General features: G+C 49.8%; 2 protein-coding genes across 11 annotated transcripts in view; one reads left to right on the top strand and one right to left on the bottom strand.

The window, feature by feature from the left end:
* The window catches only part of asap1b (ArfGAP with SH3 domain, ankyrin repeat and PH domain 1b), a 30418-nt gene extending 16010 nt beyond the window's left edge, over window positions 1-14408 (top strand). Inside the window, exons 8-29 of one of the 10 annotated variants that reach the window (XM_029842506.1) lie at window positions 340-415; window positions 957-1043; window positions 1584-1592; window positions 1888-1988; window positions 2058-2127; window positions 3348-3435; window positions 3539-3587; window positions 4703-4869; window positions 6014-6147; window positions 6227-6318; window positions 6411-6597; window positions 7459-7544; window positions 8237-8352; window positions 8448-8515; window positions 8869-8976; window positions 9398-9626; window positions 11340-11501; window positions 11945-12023; window positions 12098-12159; window positions 12229-12770; window positions 12920-13042; window positions 13155-14408. In XM_029842506.1, coding sequence (XP_029698366.1) covers window positions 340-415; window positions 957-1043; window positions 1584-1592; window positions 1888-1988; window positions 2058-2127; window positions 3348-3435; window positions 3539-3587; window positions 4703-4869; window positions 6014-6147; window positions 6227-6318; window positions 6411-6597; window positions 7459-7544; window positions 8237-8352; window positions 8448-8515; window positions 8869-8976; window positions 9398-9626; window positions 11340-11501; window positions 11945-12023; window positions 12098-12159; window positions 12229-12770; window positions 12920-13042; window positions 13155-13229 — 2710 coding nt within the window. In that variant the 3' untranslated portion in view covers window positions 13230-14408. The other 9 variants (XM_029842505.1, XM_029842508.1, XM_029842507.1 and 6 more) reach the window with 9 other exon arrangements.
* A 208-nt stretch (window positions 14409-14616) lies between these two features.
* Window positions 14617-16712, bottom strand: eef1a1l3 (eukaryotic translation elongation factor 1 alpha 1, like 3). Its single transcript, XM_003968082.3, has 7 exons — window positions 16477-16712; window positions 16228-16407; window positions 15858-16154; window positions 15643-15793; window positions 15260-15516; window positions 14967-15201; window positions 14617-14896 (listed from the first exon to the last, which is right to left on the bottom strand). Exons 1-7 carry the CDS (start codon window positions 16618-16620, stop codon window positions 14799-14801), a joined length of 1362 nt encoding a protein of 453 aa, XP_003968131.1. The 5' UTR covers window positions 16621-16712; the 3' UTR covers window positions 14617-14798.
* Window positions 16713-17395: the final 683 nt, after the last annotated feature.

The raw sequence follows: 17395 nt of genomic DNA, 5'->3' as shown, positions 1-17395 counted from the left end.
ATAAAGCAAGATGCTGTTGAGACATCTCTGTGATAGCCACGTGACAACCTCTGCATCCCGAACGGGCTGAACCTGAAGTGACAGAGCCTCCTCGTTAGAGTAATCAAAGTGTTGCTAACCGCAGGATGTATCAGCACCTGATTGCATCCTGAGTGTGGAGAATAAATGCAAAAATACAGGCAAAGAGGATAGAATTGTTGTTTGGAGCTGAGGTCAGAGCCAGACATGAACCATGCCACTGTCGGCCGACAGCGTAACCTTCAGCGTTTACACCTGAACACATTGTCCTCTCTTATCTTCGTCCAGTCCACCTTTGTGACGTGACCTTTATGTGTTCAGTTTCTTTCAAGATGGGCTGAAGACGGCGGACAAGCTGAAGCAGTACATCGAGAAGCTGGCAGCTGATCTTTACAATGTAAGCACCGTCCTCTGATGCTCTTCAGGGCAAGAAAACTCGCATTGTTTTACACTAATCGGCCCGTATTTGAAAGGCCGCCGGTTAACGATAGAAACCGTGAGCTTTAGTTTGGTCGAGATGTTGGAAGTTGCTGACCGTGTCCATATAAAAGTTACTGTGGAGTGTGTTGTGCTGCACGCTGAGTCACAGGGAGCGTCCTCCTGATGCAGCAGTTTTACCAGAACACAGCAGCCCTGCAGTTTTCAGAACAGAAGTGGGAAGGGGGGGGGCGATCAGACAATATCGCAGATCTAAAGAAAGTTACGCTTGACAAAGTAGACAAAACAGAGCTGAAATCCGAATCTCTCCTGTCTTTTCACATTCCTCCTCTGTGTGCCCGCAGCATGCAGCACTCTTTGGGCTACTTCTGTTATGTAATCTGTAGAGTCACTTGGAAGCTAAGATGCACTAATGCAGACATGCCTGCAAAACCTGCTTCAGTGGGAGTTAAAGCATCCGTAGCACTCATAACTTTGGATATTTCTCCTCATCCTTTTAGATCAAACAAACTCAGGATGAGGAAAAGAAGCAGCTCACAGCCCTGAGGGATCTGATCAAGTCCTCCCTCCAGCTGGACCAGAAGGAGGTAGGCCGTCCCACTCCCAGACACGCCCGCCCCGTTCCCATCCACACACAACAGCACAACACCAGCAGACCCCGACTCACTCGTACCAGCCGGGTGGCGCTCAGATGATTTTTAGCCCCCTCTTCTCAGTCTGGCCACTGCCAGGTTTGGAGCTTGTCTCCAGCAGCACAGAGCGAGTGCCCAGTGCTGTACCATGCTGGTAGCCAGTGTGTGGTAGGCTTTGCTGGTGACCAGTGTTGTGCCTCACTGGCTGCTCAGTGGAGAACCACTCACTGCCCGACATAGCGCCACGGCACACACGGCACCGGCGGCGCGCAGTCCGCCGCAGCTGTGCGTCTGCTCTCACACAGCCACACTCCGAGTCCGCTGCGCCGCACCACTCTCAAAGTTGACACTTTTGATAACCGCACCCGCCGTGAGCCTTTATATGATGCACATGGAGTTTCGGCGTTTCACACTCACCACCGACACCTGAGCTGGATCTTTCACACCTCTCCCCTCTATCTCCCCCCTTCTGCCTTCTGCTTGTCTGGAATCAAGTCTAGAAGAGTAAGTGCTGGTGGACGTTGTGCATGCTGGCAGCTATCTGTTTATTCTGCTTGACAGTAGAGTGGTTTGCCCCCCCCCCCCCCCCCCTTTCCCTCAGAGGTGTTGCAGAGCATGCCTTGTAGATTTCTTTTTTTTTTCCCGTTAGCGCTCTCACGTCGGTCTGAAGAGGAGACTCCCCGTTCTTTGATGTTGCTGGATGAGTTGGTGGTGTGCTTCGGTGTGCGTGCAGCATGGCTCTCAGCGGCGTTTCTGTCCACCACCCGCACGTTTAAGCGGTTTCTTTGGGTTTGTGCAGGACTCGCAGAGCAAGCAGGGCGGCTACAGTATGCACCAGCTGCAGGGGAACAAGGAGTTCGGTAGTGAGAAGAAGGGCTACCTGCTGAAGAAGAGCGACGGGTAAGAGAGGAAAACCTCACGGCAGCGTCCACCGAGGGGGAGATAATGGCCCCTTCGTTGTTTTCGCAGGCTGAGGAAGGTGTGGCAGAGGAGGCAGTGCTCAGTGAAGGGGGGCATGCTCACCATCTCTCATGCCACAGTGAGTAAAGTGTTTTGCACACACACACGCATGCGCTGACAACACTGACCTCCAGGACCGACTGAGCTGATCAAAGGGAGAACATCATGTTGGGGGGGGCGGGGGGGGGCGGGGAGTGTTGGGCATTCTCAGTCTGGAGGCTGGCAGGAGCAGAATTGACATAAATGGGTTGTCATGGCAACCCACATTTCGCCCCTCTTCCCCCTCCCTCCTTGGCTCTGCTGCACCTCTGTGACTCATCGCAGAGCGCGCATAGACGGCGTGTGGTCGCCCGCTCTGCTGCGCAGCTGCACTCTCCCCCGAACCGAAAGCAAAACCCGAATTTAAGAAAATCCGATTAATTCCGCGACGCCGTCTGTCATCTGAGACCTGACCTCCCACTGTGCCTGGAACAAAGACATCTGCCGGGCCGCGCAGCACAGACCGCAAGTCCGGCTAATTGTGGCAGTGCGCATTATAAGATGATCTTTTTAAATTCTATAAATAAACCAATAAAATAAAGTCTTGTGCATTCTACCAGTGGGAGCCTTTGGAGAGTAAATAGATCCACTGAAAGAATCCAGCCTGGAGCTCTAAAAATGTGAGAATCCTTATGTAAAAGGTTCATTTAATCGCAAATAGTGTCAATAATCTCTTTTTAATTAGATCTAAACGCTTATATTGATATAAATCAACAATAATCCTCCTTAATGTCGTCATGTTGATGTTAATGTGAACCCGATTGGCCATTTCCCTCTTTCATTGCGTTTATCAGGTGAACGTGGTTTTCAATTTACACACAGTCATTTTCCCTCTGCTCAAACAGGAAGTGGTTCTCTCCTCTGCGGTTTTAAAGTGCCTCCTTTCTTCTTCTGTTCTGAGTCACGCTCGTTCCCTGAATTCAGTCGTTCCTCGGCCTCCTCTGCAGCATCTCTCCTCTCGTCTCGGGCTCAGCCGGCGACTGAACTCTAGGTGACTTTAGCGGACGTGGCGGGCTGCCAGCAGAGCAGCCGAGCTACGAGGGACGATCGCGCCCCGTTTGCATTTGCCAGCACGTGGCTCGGCTCGCTCCCTGCCCAGGCGCTGGCCGGGAAACAATGCTCAGCCTTCGTGTGCCAACTGGACCCATTAAGACAACAGGCGGCCCGGACCGACCCACTTTAAGAGTGCAGCGCCTTCCCCACCCCATGCGATCGTGTCAGTCTGTAATAGTTTCTATTGTCTTTGTTCTCTGCCAACAGTCCAATAGGCAGCCGGTCAAACTCAACCTGCTCACCTGCCAGGTGAAACCCAGTGCAGAGGACAGGAAGTGCTTTGATCTCATTTCACGTAGGTTTCACACATGAACACGCAACAATCCTTTCAAAGTGGATTAGCACAGTTTCCGCGCAACAGTTGACTCACATTTTGTGTGTTTTCCTCTGTTTCCCAGATAATCGGACATATCATTTCCAAGCTGAGGATGAACAAGAGTTCATTATGTGAGTAATAACGAGTTGTGCTGGCATTCCCTTCAGCAACTAGCTTCAACTGCGTGTTAGTCCCATCATGTTATAAGTGGCGCTGAGTGTTGCACAGCGATTTGTGGTCGACGGTAATTCAGGTCATTTTAACCAAACACTGCTGTTTCTATGTAAAAACTCTCTCTCTCTCTCTCTCACACACACACACACACACACACACACACACACGCATACATTCAGGCACTGGTTAGGTCCAGTATTGCCTTAGAACAGTAATGTGCTGCACAAACTCACTTGGCTCTCTAATTTGTTGTATTGCTTCGAGCAAAATAGCTAATGGAGGGGCTAATTATGTTTGTTTACTGCAAAAATATGCATTTGAATTTGTTTGGAAACCATTTTTTCTCCAAAAGAGAAAGAACTTTTTTTCATTTTTATGGTGATGATGTCAATTTTAATGGCTACACCTTGATAATCTTAGTTAGAATCGTTCTGAATCTCTTGTGTCCCACTCTGTTCTGGGCGTGCTCGTTCCGCCCTCCGATGCACGATGCTGCGGATGTACCATCCAAACACGCTCCAGCGTTCAGCATCTCCATGTAGTCTTGGTCCTGTGGGATGAAGCTAAAGGCTCCTCTGTTGTCACGCATCTCCAGCCGCAGAATCTTTGTGGGATTTTTCCATGAAACTTTGAGTGTTCTGTTGGGATTTCGCTCAACTCAATCACTTTCAGGCTTAACGAGTCTTGCCTTTATTTTACTGACGCAAATGAACCAGTGCTCTTTCTTTGTAGCTCTGTGTGTGGTAGCATTAGCTTGAATTTGGGCGGTGGGAATAACGGTGGAAATTACATCAGGAGGTATAAATAAAAGTTCTCCTCACATCTGTATGTGCAGTTTAGGTTTATTGTCCTCTGTTTGATAGCGTAGCATTAATGACATAGCTAAAATTTACATTCTTAATGGTGTGTTCACTTTTTTTCTTCCTCTTGAATGTTCAGAAAAGAATTTGTAAATATTTATCCAAGTGATTCGTTGTTGAAGGATCTTTCAGGCAGAGATTCCCACGCTCGCTGTGAGGACGTTCTTCTGCACAAGCTGTTCATGCGTGACTGTCTTGTCTCCCCTGTCCAGCTGGATATCGGTGCTGACCAACAGCAAGGAGGAGGCGTTGAACATGGCGTTCCGCGGCGAGCAGAGCAGCGGCGGCGAGGACGGTTTGGAGGACCTGACCAAAGCCATCATAGAAGACGTGCTGCGCATGCCGGGCAACGAACTCTGCTGTGACTGCGGAGCTGCAGGTGTGTAGCGCAGCTGCGCATCAGCGCACATCTGCTTTACTTCCTGCAAAAAACACATCAGCGGCATCTTCGTTGATTTGTGACGTGTGTGTGTGTGTGTGTCTGCGCACTTGTGTGTTCATACTTTAGAGGGATGGCGACTGAATGAAAAAGTGTATGTGTGTGCGTGTGTGAGGGTTGTTAGCATTCAGAACACAACCTGATCCTCCTCCCCCACAGACGGATGCAAGGACTCTGCACTAATGGCGTAGAGTCGAGCCCTCTCTCTCTCACACACACACGCACACACACACACACACACACTGTTGTGTCAACAATAACGCACGCAGCAGTCCATCGGCCGATGGGGGGACTTAATGCTCCAAGGGAGGAAATAAAGCATTCCTGCTCTTAGAGAAACAACCTTACATCACTGCGTTACATAAGTCACGTGCGCTCCATCGACCCCTGCAATCTGCAGGATAGGTGGGGGGTGGGGTAGGGTGGGGAGGGGTCATTTCTCATGTCCTCGGTCTTCTTCTGCGTCCGCTTCATGCACAAGACACCTTCCACATGTAGGTCGAAGCGCTGCGCCACCAGATTTAGCTCCCCTGCTAGACGCCTATTCCACTACTTATTAATTAACACTATGGCCGAAAGGTCATCGTCATGACTTTGAAAGGTCCCACCGGTCCGAGCAAAAACAGGACAACTCTGTCTAATTTTATAGTCCCTCCTGATCTCCCTATATGAGACATCGTTGCAGCCTCAGCAGTAATCAGATATAGAGGTCAGCCCACGTCAGCTCATCATTCCTGCTGCACCCTGTGACCCTTCACCAGCCCGATACAAACCTCCACCACAGCCACCGTTGTTAGACACCAGAGTCCTCGTCCTCGTCCTCGTCCTCGTCCCCCCAGCAGGCACGGCCCGTCTGTAGGTTTTAATCGCTCAGTCGTAAATCTCTCAGATTGCATCAGAAGGTCACACTGGCAATGCTGGTCAGTTCATCACGACGCCAGCAGGTCACTCAATGTGCCCCCCCCTCCGCTGCTGGTGATGTCAGACGTGCCCGACACTGATGAAATGAATCGGTGGCAAATTATCAGCGTGAACACAATCAAAATGGGGAGCAACCATCAACTGGTCGTTCCTCATGTTTCAGATCCCAAATGGCTGTCCACCAACCTGGGGATCCTGACCTGCATCGAGTGCTCCGGCATCCACCGGGAGATGGGGGTCCACATCTCCCGCATCCAGTCCATGGAGCTGGACAAGCTGGGAACTTCGGAACTCTTGGTGAGGCGGCTGAAAAGGGCGATGAGGAGGCAGAAGTGATGAAATTGGGATGTGACGCATGTTTCCTGTTCTGACCCAGCTGGCCAAGAATGTGGGGAACAGCAGCTTCAATGAGATCATGGAGGGAAACCTGCCCTCCCCTTCACCAAAGCCCACTCCATCCAGCGACATGTGAGTCGTGGGGGCCAGTAGAGGTCTATGGCGGGTGGGGGCTATGCATCAAAACTCTGACAGAGAAGCTGAATTGCTCTCCCCCTGCACAGGACGGTGAGGAAGGAGTTCATAAACGCCAAGTACGTGGACCACAAGTACGCAAGGAAGACCTGCTCGTCCGCCGCGGCCAAGATGATCGACCTGTTCGAGGCGGTTCAGTCCAGGGACCTGCTGACCCTCATCCAGGTTTACGCCGAGGGAGTAGAGCTGATGGAGCCGCTCCCGGAGGTGGGGCCGGTGAGTCCACCATGTAATGGGCTAATGACAGACCTGCGCACGCATCCATTCTGAAAAATCGAGCTAAAAAAACGCTCTTTAACCAGCGCTCCCAGCAGGTCTGACACATTTCTACCAGTTGCTGAATTATTCTGTGTGCTTTTCTTTTTTTAACTGGGCGTTAACAGTTGGGAAATATTGAGTCAGGCAGATAACCTCGCCAGCAGGTGGTGATCTCCAGCAGCCTGCGCCACATCTCATCCTGAGCCTGTTATTTACTCGGATGACGACATCTGCGGCGGCGTAATCCCCGCTTCTCCTTTTTTTTTAAAATTTAACTCGCTCTGTTTTCTCCTTTCCTCAGCCTTTTGCGCTTCGGGCACAAATGAAAGTTAAAACAACACGCGGTGGATGGCCAAGATAGCGTACGGCGAACAACACGTGTGATCAGACTTAATCTGACAGAAATAGGTCAGCGCAGGCACGGCGGATCTTTAATAAAAAATTAAGCGTGCGACGCAGCGGCGGAATCAAAGGGGATATCTGGTGATGACGGGGGAGCTGCTGCCGTCTGCGCGGCGAGGCCTGACTCACTGTTATCTGATCTGCTGCTGTCGCTACATCACGCAGCAACATCCCAGCTCAGCTTTCCTCAGCCAGCAATGCACAGCAGGGCACAACCAAAAGGCTCCCAGTGGCCCAGCTGTATCAGTAATTAGTAAAATCTCGGCCCCGTGTCTGCTGACATGCTTTTAGTGAACCATTTTGTTGACTGCAGCTGATCTAACTCCCTAAAGTGACGCAGAGAGGCAGAGAAGGCAGAATGGATGCAGCCCAAGATGGTCTCACCGTGTCTTTGCTGTGTTTGATCGCCCCCTGCAGGAATCCGGGGAAACAGCACTGCACTACTCGGTCCGGACTGCTGACCAGACCTCGCTGCACCTGGTGGACTTCCTGGTGCAGAATAGGTATTTCCTCGTCTTTAAAATAGTTTATGGAAACATAACAGACTGGAGTTGCTTGGACTTACAGTTGAAATTTGACAAACGCTTACAAACGCAGGTTATTTAAAACACACGCCTCCCAATAAAAGACGATTTTTTTTCTCACCGAAACACTAGAATCATCCGCTCTCTGTCTGTCTTTCTGCTGCCATTATCGAGATTTGGGCTCCAGTGAAGCAGTGGAGTAGCGCAGAAAAGCTCAGCTCACCGTTCTGCTCATGTTCCCACAAGGCAGAAAAGAAATGGGTCAAGCACTTTTCTTCTCTGCCTTAATTTATTCGTCTCCTTTCAGTTGTTTACCCACCACTTTCCCGACCGTGCGCATCCTCCGCGTGCTTGTCTCCCTAATTAAAAGCTGCGCACTCACTTTGCCACGCTTAGTCTTTATTTGTGTTTTATTTGTCTCGGCCTTTCCGCGAGCTAAAGGGGGGATTATTTTACCTGCTGTTACAGTGTCAATTAGCTCATTACCCACAACCAAATGGTGCCGCTCTCGACTGATTTTAATTGCTCTTCAAAGCATTTTAACGGACATTTCTGAAAGTTTCCCCTCGTGAGAAATAACAAAATCCTGCCTAAGCATGCATTAACCTGATGTCGTGGAAAAAACCCAGAGGCTTTTGACCTGAGTGTGTGTGTGTGTGTGTGTTCCACAGTGGGAACCTGGATAAGCAGACGGAGTACGGAAACACCGCTCTGCATTACTGCTGCATGTACGAGAAGCCCGAGTGCCTCAAGTTACTCCTGAGGGGCAAACCTGCGACGGATATCAGTGAGTCACAACATTCGACACTCCGATGCCTGTCGAAGTCATCCGTGCACTCATATGGCGCCGTTCACTGTCGATTGTCCCTCTGCTGCTTTCAGCCAATCAGAATGGAGAGACAGCGCTGGATGTTGCCAGGCGACTAAGGAACACTCAGTGTGAGGAGGCAGTAAGTACACAACTGCCAAGCTGCACAAAGTGTAAAAAAAAAAATCTAACACAAAAATGAATGCTTGTGGAGCCTAGATGGTCTTAAATCTAAAATCTTGGCCTCATTTTGAGCAGATTAATCATGTCACTCGGCAACAGTCAGAGGTTTGTCTGCAGCTGCAGGCGACGGTGACAGCGGAGTGGAAGTAATCATTCGTGTATGTTTATTATTAACGCTAATATGAACCTGGAAGGAAACATTTGGGAGGCCGTGAATTCTCTAAACGAGTACATTTTATTGCTCCTTAACTCCTTACACATGTTGTTTGGTTATAAACTCGAATTTTTATCGTGTGTGTTTGTGTTTGACAGCTCGTGCAGGCTGCAGAGGGGAAGTTTAACCCCCACATCCATGTGGAATATGAGTGGAGCCTCAGACTGGAGGAGATGGACGAGAGCGATGACGACCTTGACGACAAGGTCAGTTTCGCTTGGTGACTCACACACTGTTAAAGCCATTCACAGGAAAATTCCGGGAAGTCAAATGTTAACGTGTTCGCATCAACACTGAGCTGTAACATTTGTAACTTTGCAGTGGGTGAACTCAGTTGTACCTTAACAACTGGACTTAAATGAAAAATCTCACTTAGCTTCACTCAGGGTGTCCATGCCCGGTCCTCAAGGCCCACAATCCAGCCGGGTTTTCTGTCCCACCACACAGAAATGGCTTTAACCAAGGACAGTGGGATCCCAGGTGAAGACACTGTCTATCTGGTAGGACAGAAATCCCGGCAGGATGGTGTCCCCCAAGGGCTGGGTCTGGAAACCCCTGGCTTAGCTAGCTAGCGTAGCTACCCTCTCTGCCCCAGCACCATCAAACCACTCCTCTTTCCCGCTGCAGCCCAGTCCCATCAAGAAGGACCGCTCTCCACGACCTCAGAGCTTCTGCCACTCCTCCAGCCTCTCACCCCACGACAAGCTCTCCTTACCAGGTTTCATTAGCCAGAGGGACAAACAGCAACGCCTGTCCTACAGCGCCTTCACCAACCAGATGTACAGCGCCTCCACCGATCTCACCACCTCCCCGGTGGCCGACGGCCCTCCGCTGCCTCCTCGGAACCAGGGCAAAGGTCAGACCCACCTTTTGAGGCTGCGTCCACTTTATCAGCCTGTAAATTAAACTTGTTCCAGTGGCTGTAGAGAAAAGATGATCTTTGTTATGTCAGTTGATTGTATTCAGGAAAAGATCAAATGGAGGGACGTTGTGTGCTCATCACCTTTTGAACCATACAGTCAGCACAACCCTGGAATGCTTTTGGTCAGCAGACCAGATGAGGAGATGCGGGTGGCGGAAAAGATGCTAACTGAGGAAACTTTTAGGAAAACATTGGTGCATGTGATGTTAGTGGGGAGCGTGACCCAGTCTCCATGCTGCGAGCTGTGGCTGCGCCGTCTCGGCACTATTTGAATTAAAGATAACACTCCTCCCTGAAGAGCCAACGGTCCCGGCTTCATGACGCAGCTGTGAACCGCAAACACTGCTTTTACTTCTGAGTAGTTAAGATGCTGGAATTTCCACCTGTTTCCAATGCAAATCCCACTTTTGGCCCATTAAACCTGTTAACCACTTATTTTATTATATTCACCGTTGCTATGGCAACTTGAATTCCAATGCATTGCTTGTTCTACTCCCTGTTGATTCTGAATGCAAATATTAACATGTACTGCCAATTTAATGTGTGCTAATTTGATAAATATTTCCTCTTTATGAACAAAGTTCCGGGCTCAGTATATAACACCATGTTTGCATACGCTAGCTATAGCTCGGATCTGTAGCTTGTTAGCTTGTATCTTGCAGGGATCCAACAGGAAATGATTTCAGACACCAAAGACCTATGATGAACCCTAAGAGAGGCTCATCTCACTGGAAACAAGTGGAGTTTTTCTAGTTTGAATAATGCAAAATGGGATAAAACGTCTCTCTGATACAACATGCTAGCTGTTTAGATTAGCAGCGCAAGGCTCTCTCGCTCTCTCTCTCCCTCTCTTCTTCTCCCTCCCTCCCTCAGCAGGCTCTGAAGGGCTCGCCCCCTGCGGGCCAGCTTTCGTGCCACGTTCCCTCTTTGATTTATTTATTTTCCTGTTTTTGCTTTGCCACTGATAAGAAGTCATCTTGTTTTGTAGCGTGTGGGAGCAGCTGCGTTTCTTTGAGACTGACATGCTGATTCTCTCCCTCACTCCTCATCTCGCTCTCTTTTCTTTCTCTTTTTTTGTTTCTCTATTCTTTCAGCTCCACACTTGGCATTCCTTGGCTCTCATTCGCACTACGCCACACTGGCTGGCACCCGACCATACATCAGTGAATATCCTGTTTTTACGTTCTCCCCCCGCCCCTCTTCTACGCGGCTGTGTTGCCCCATGTGCCCCTCAGTTGTTTCTGCCTTTACAGCTCAGGTTGACAGGTTGGCCGTGTGTGTTTTCAGATCAATGATGAGACCACATAGGCGGCGCCATTTTCCGCCGTGTGATGTTTGTAATTTTCCCCTTTTTATTCTGGATTTGATGTCCCATCAGCTCTGAGCTGTAAACTTCTCAACACAGCTGATTCTTCTCTGGCTGAGCTCTCTATTAGCTCTCACTTTTCTCTGTTTAAGAGACCAAATTGAATTCTGGGTACACACACACACACACACACACACACACACACACACACACACACACACGTGTTGATACAGTCTCATTAACCCATCTTCTCCTCTCTGTTGTGTATTTGGTGCGGTGCAAAGACGCCCTCTCCTCTGCATCCCTCATCACCTCATGTGTCTTATGTATCGCTCCTCCAGCTCCTCCCCCATCTGGCCCTCCCTCTACACTCACACCAGGAGGCAGCTCCACCCTGTCCAAGAAGAGACCTCCGCCCCCGCCTCCTGGACACAAACGCACCCTGTCTGACCCACCCAGCCCGCTGTCTCACAGTCCACACAGTAAAGGGGGCTTAACTGGGGGTGAGACACAAAGCACACGTTGCACCAGTTGGGGCTGGTTTCGCCACTGGGTTGCCTGAAAATAGAGATTTATTCCAGTTGAAATGGTTATTTTTCATATTCAGATGTTTAGGTTGGCATTTTTTTTCAGTTTTATCCAACTCGGGCTAAAAAGACAGTAAGACCTCACCAACGTGAACCATCATTTTAATGCTTTTACTGTTATTTTAACTGTCTCATTCGCCCTTCATGGTGTTTTCTCACCCATAACGGAACGATCACTCATTTTTAAAGACAACACAGCCTCCATTAAACACGGCGAATGGAAAGCTCAGCCAGACGACGCCTCCCTCATTATTTTCTCTCGCCATTACTGCATGTTTTTTTTAATTTGTGTCATTTATATCAAATTCATCCCCATATTTATGGGTTTGGATAATCATTTATCCGTGTGGGCATTCCAGGAAGTGACTCCACTCCTCCACCCGTCAGCAAGATGTCTCCCGTTTCGAACAAGTTTGAAGGCATTCCTCAGCAGCAAAGGTAGCAAAGTTCAGATTTATCTATCTTCCCCCGTGCTTCTGTTCTTCATTTTACCTCCTCTGTCATCGCAGCAGCACTTCGAGCAACACCAAATCTACGCTTGGGCCGAGGGTTCTTCCCAAACTACCTCAGAAAGGTCAGTTTTGACTCAGCAGGACGCTGCCGCATCAGGAAGCACTTGTAAAAAGTTTGCTGTTTTCTCCAGTGGCGCTGCGCAAAATCGACACCATACATCACCCATCCGTGGATAAGTCCAGCCAGCCACCAGACGTCTTCCCGAAGTCTCCGCCAGCGGCCGACACCCCGCAGAAGACTCCCGTGGCGGACAGGCCTCAGCTGGGAGAGCTGCCCCCCAAACCGCAGCCATCAGAACTTCCGCCTAAGCCTGGAGAACTTCCTCCAAAGCCGCAGCTCTCAGACCTCCCTCCCAAACCTCAGCTAGGAGACCTCCCGCCCAAACCCCACCTCAAAGACCTGCCTCCCAAGCCTCACCTGGCAGACATCCCCCCCAAGCCCGGAACGGCCGAATCCGCCCCCAGGCCGCCTCCCAGTGACACGCTGCAGAGGCCTCAGACGCAGCCGCCGCCTCCGCCTCAAAGTCAGCCTCAACCGCCGCTTCAAGACTCACCGTCGCCTAATCAACAAGCACCCACAGCAACGCCCCCCCAACCAGCTGCTGAGGATACCAATGGTACTCCAGCAGGGTTGGCAGAGACGCCAGTGCCCCTCCCCAGGAAGATCAACACGGTAGAGGATCCCTAAAGTTTTATTTAGCTTAGCTGTTAGCTTTGGAACAAAAATGTAGAATGGATGTAGCTACGTAGCTAATCCCAGTTGCTCGTTAACGCTGCACGTGTCGACACGTGTTTATTCCTTAATGATTTCTCTGTCTCCAGGGGAAGACCAAAGCCCGCCGGGTGAAGACCATCTACGACTGCCAGGCCGACAACGACGACGAGCTGACTTTTGTCGAAGGAGAGGTGATCATAGTTACAGGAGAAGAGGACCAGGAGTGGTGGGTGAGTCTTCCCGGTTCCTCCGCCAGGAACCCCGCCAGGAACCCCCTGAAACGTTGCGCCGCGCCCCCTTTGTTTCCTCACACGCATCATTTCCCCCCTTTTCTGCTTCCAGATCGGGCACATCGAAGGAGATCCAGACAGAAAGGGGGTGTTCCCAATGTCGTTTGTGCACATCCTGAGTGACTGACAGCCAGAAACTCTTGCACTACCCCTCTGCCTACGCTGGGAGACCCTGTAAATAGCTCTCGTAACGCCCTTTGTCACACAAAAGAAAAAACAAGCAAAGAAGCTCAAGACTCCTCTATCCGTGGATGCTTAATCCATGCTGTACAAAGAATGTGTGTATTCTTCCTTTACCAGTATTATCTTAATCCTATAGCATGGCTACGACCAAGCCACTCTCAGAACCCTAGCACTTACCCAAGTCTATGTTGTTACTGTGTATATATGTATGTAAATATATATATTTGTGTCTGTGTACATACATGTTTTATTGTACAAAACATGTACCATCACGCTCGACCCGTCAGTGACCATCAGGGCGGTGGAGGTCGACTTTTACCTGTTTTCATTTTACCAGCCCTCGAGTAATTATCTGCTTATATTTCTGGATTTAAAAAAAAAAAAAAAGACAAATACTAAGAAACGGAATGTGAAATAGGTCACACCATTATTTGTGTCTTGCATCCCCGTCGACCACCGCGATTGACTGAAGAGGCAGGCGTCCCACCACGAGAACTTCATTGAGTGTGCTCCTTGTTCCTGCTTGCTTTTGTGTGTATTTACATGTATTATGGTTGTTTTACAGTATAGAAAAACCTGCTGCTACTGTGTGGTGGAGTATCAAAGCCTGTGGTTCACGTTAGGTCACTAATTTACTCCTTGTTACACTGTTCACCATGCGTGAACTCATCTCCAGTCCTTCCTGACCGTTTCTGTGCATGGTGTAACGACGACTGGAATCGCGTGGAGTGCTGCATTCAAAGACGCTCACCTCAGGGTTTGAAGAGCCACTATTAGAGCAGGACGCCGCTACAGGGTACCCTGCATTAAAGCCACTATTGAAGACAAGCGCGGGAATGCGAGAGGACATCTTAGCAATAACTTGATTCTCCAACAGGCTGGGTGTGTTCACTAACCAGTGTCCTGTAAAACCTCATGAGCTTGAATTCTCCCCCACCCAACTCAAAGGTCATTCCACATTTCTGGATCAGTACATTTCCAGGTTTGCCTGTGAGCCAGAGGGGGTATTTTAGAAGTGGACTTTGTAAAAGGCTTGACAAATGATGTATTTTCACCCACCCGCGGTTCTCCCGCTGTTGAACAAACCCAGCGCCCCCTTGTATCATTAAAGTGCTGTACTTCACGCAGTCGCTCCTTTTTGCCTCGCAAACACTTACTGGGACGTCTAACGGCGCCCGTCGCCATAAGTTTATGAAAATTCTTGCAGAATTTATTTGAATATACAGCTGCAGACATTAGCTTAGCACAAACTTAATAGTGGCAACGGGAGAAGTTTAGTTCCCGTTTCAGCTTTTTGAAGGGGAACTTTCAAGAAGCCGTCGTCACAATAAAAACATGCAACAGTCTCCCAAAGGATTTATATTTGGCCATCGCCGCACATTTGAACCAAAGTCCATCATCATCTTGGCTTTAACAGCAACATAGGAATTCTCTCAACATAAACTGTACGGATGCACAAGTACAACTTAAACTAAAATTAAAACTAAATCATACCAGAGTCCTGGTAAAGAACTTATTTACACACTTTGGGTTTGGACCCTGGGTCTTTCTCCACCGACTTGATGACTCCTACGGCCACCGTCTGCTTCAGGTCTCTGGCAGCAAAGCGTCCTGGGAAACATGAGAAGGTGAAGCCGCTGCAACGTTCAGGGTCACGGGGATCCAGTGGATCGCCGCCTACCTAGAGGAGGGTACGTGAAGAAGCTCTCCACGCACATCGGCTTGATTGGGACCATCTTCACGGTGGCGGCGTCTCCAGAAATCAGCATCTGCGGCTGGTCCTCCAGTTTCTTCCCTGTCCGACGGTCCAGCTTCTCCTTCAGCTCGGCGAAGCGACAGGTCACGTGGGCTGTGTGGCAGTCCAGGACCGGCGAGTAGCCCGATTTAATTTTCCCCGGGTGGTTCAGGATGATCACCTAGAGACGAAAACCCGGTGACGCCGCCGTGATCCAGGTTGAACCTCACAGAACCAACCTGGGCTTCGAAGCTGCTGACGTCAGACGGAGGGTCCTGTTGGGCGTTTCCGGCCACGTCCCCCCGCCGCAGGTTCTTTACAGCCACGTTCTTGATGTTGAAGCCGACGTTGTGGCCCGGCAGCGCCGTTTCCAGCCCCTGGTGATGCATCTCGATAGACTTCACCTCAGCGGTCAGCTTGGCCGGGGAGAACTTGAGGGTCATGCCGGGTTTTAGGATGCCCGTTTCAATCTTACCCACAGGCACAGTCCCAACTCCTGGAAAAAGCAAGTTTCGGCAATTTAAAACACATTTATTTCAGCATTTGTGGCTCGGTGCCGACATCTACCTCCGTTTCCTTGATTGAATTTGCAGGGGATGAATATCTCAGCACCATCCATTACCTCCTATTTTGTAGACATCCTGCAGAGGCAGCCGCAAGGGTTTGTTGATTGTGCGCACAGGGGGCTGAATAGAGTCAAGAACCTCCAGCAGAGTTCTTCCACTTGCGTTCCCTTCTCTCCGTTTGGCCTTCCAGCCTTGGAACCAGGGCATCTGCAGACAGCACAGCCATCAAAAAGGTTACATCAGGAGGCTCTTTAATGGGCACTGTCCTGACCTTCTGAGTGGCGGTAATCATGTTCTCGCCGGTCCAACCGGAAACTGGCACAAACGGGACGCTGGTGGGGTCGTAGCCGATCTTCTTGAGGAAGCCGCTCACGCCGCGCACCACCTCGTCGAAGCGCGTCTGGCTGTAGGGCGGTTCGGTCAGGTCCATTTTGTTCACGCACACGATGATCTGCTTCACGCCCAGCGTGTAGGCCAGTACGGCGTGCTCCCTGGTCTGGCCGCTCCTCGACACCCCGGCCTCGTACTCCCCCTTGGCTGCAGAGACCATCAGGAGCGCGACGTCGGCCTGGAACGGAGCGGCACTCTGAACCAAGATGCGTTCAGGGACGCGCAGACGGACTCGCCGCAGCGCTTCTTACCTGCGAAGTCCCGGTTATCATGTTCTTAATGAAGTCCCGGTGTCCGGGCGCGTCAATGATGGTCATGGTGTATTTCTGGGTGTTGAACTTCAGCAGCGAGATGTCGATGGTGATTCCGCGCTCTCGCTCGGCCTTCAGCTTGTCCAGCACCCAGGCGAATTTGAAGGAACTCTTCCCCATCTAGACAACCGGACACGACCTTAAACTGCGGTCCCCAGAACTCTGGGTGCTGCACATGTGCGTCCTCACCTGCGCTGCGCTCTTCTCAAACTTGTCCAGCCTTCTCTGGTCGATGCCTCCGCACTTGTAGACCAGGTGGCCGGTGGTGGTGGACTTCCCACTGTCCACATGGCCGATGATCACCACATTAACGTGAGTCTTCTCCTTCCCCATGATCGGAACTGGCTCTCTGTTACTGGGAAGCTCGCTGAGGACAAAACAACTGCGTTCTCCTTTCCAAATCTTCCTATTAAACGGACCTGGGGGTCGGCGGTCATGGCTTTATAAGATCCGACTGGACCAATGTGAGTCAGGTGTGAGGCTTCATCAGGCTTAATTGGTGGCAGATGTGAACGTTGGAGTCACAATCCGTCTTTATGTTGCAGGCTTTTTAGTTTCATTTTTGAGCAGCACCTTACTTTATTTTTTGGCAGGAAGTACCGTGATTATTCTGTCACCATCGACAGGCCTTTAAAGAACCGTCACTGGATCACCCGTAATCTTCCAATACATCCGTATGAGGCGTCCAGGTGGAGGAATAAACGAAATATTCAAGCTTTCATTCAGTTTCAAATGTATTTTTGTGCATAATCATACAAGAAAGAGGATTCAGGCTTGTGAAACGCAATTTATAATGATGTGGATCTTTTATTTTAAAGAATCAACTCAGAACCAATGGAAAGACTTGGTCCCAACAATCACTAATTAACGTCCTTTTGCTCAACACGTGTTAAGTTAAATAGGCTTCAAATATATGTTCATCCTGTTTCAGTAACACTACAAAGACTTCCTCGGTCATCCACAAAGATATAAATACTTTAATCATTATGCTGACCCACATTTTTTTCTCCTATCACGTGGAAACGGGCTTCCGTTAATACCGCATCCCATTAATTGGTTACTTATTCCGTCTGATAAAATGTTTGGCGTTACTTGTAATTAGTTCAAA

Source organism: Takifugu rubripes, chromosome 10 (assembly GCF_901000725.2).
Source record: "Takifugu rubripes chromosome 10, fTakRub1.2, whole genome shotgun sequence".
In the NCBI taxonomy this organism is placed as follows: Eukaryota; Metazoa; Chordata; class Actinopteri; order Tetraodontiformes; family Tetraodontidae; genus Takifugu; species Takifugu rubripes.
Note: the sequence above shows the minus strand (reverse complement) of the source record. Positions and strands in the feature narration are given on the sequence as shown.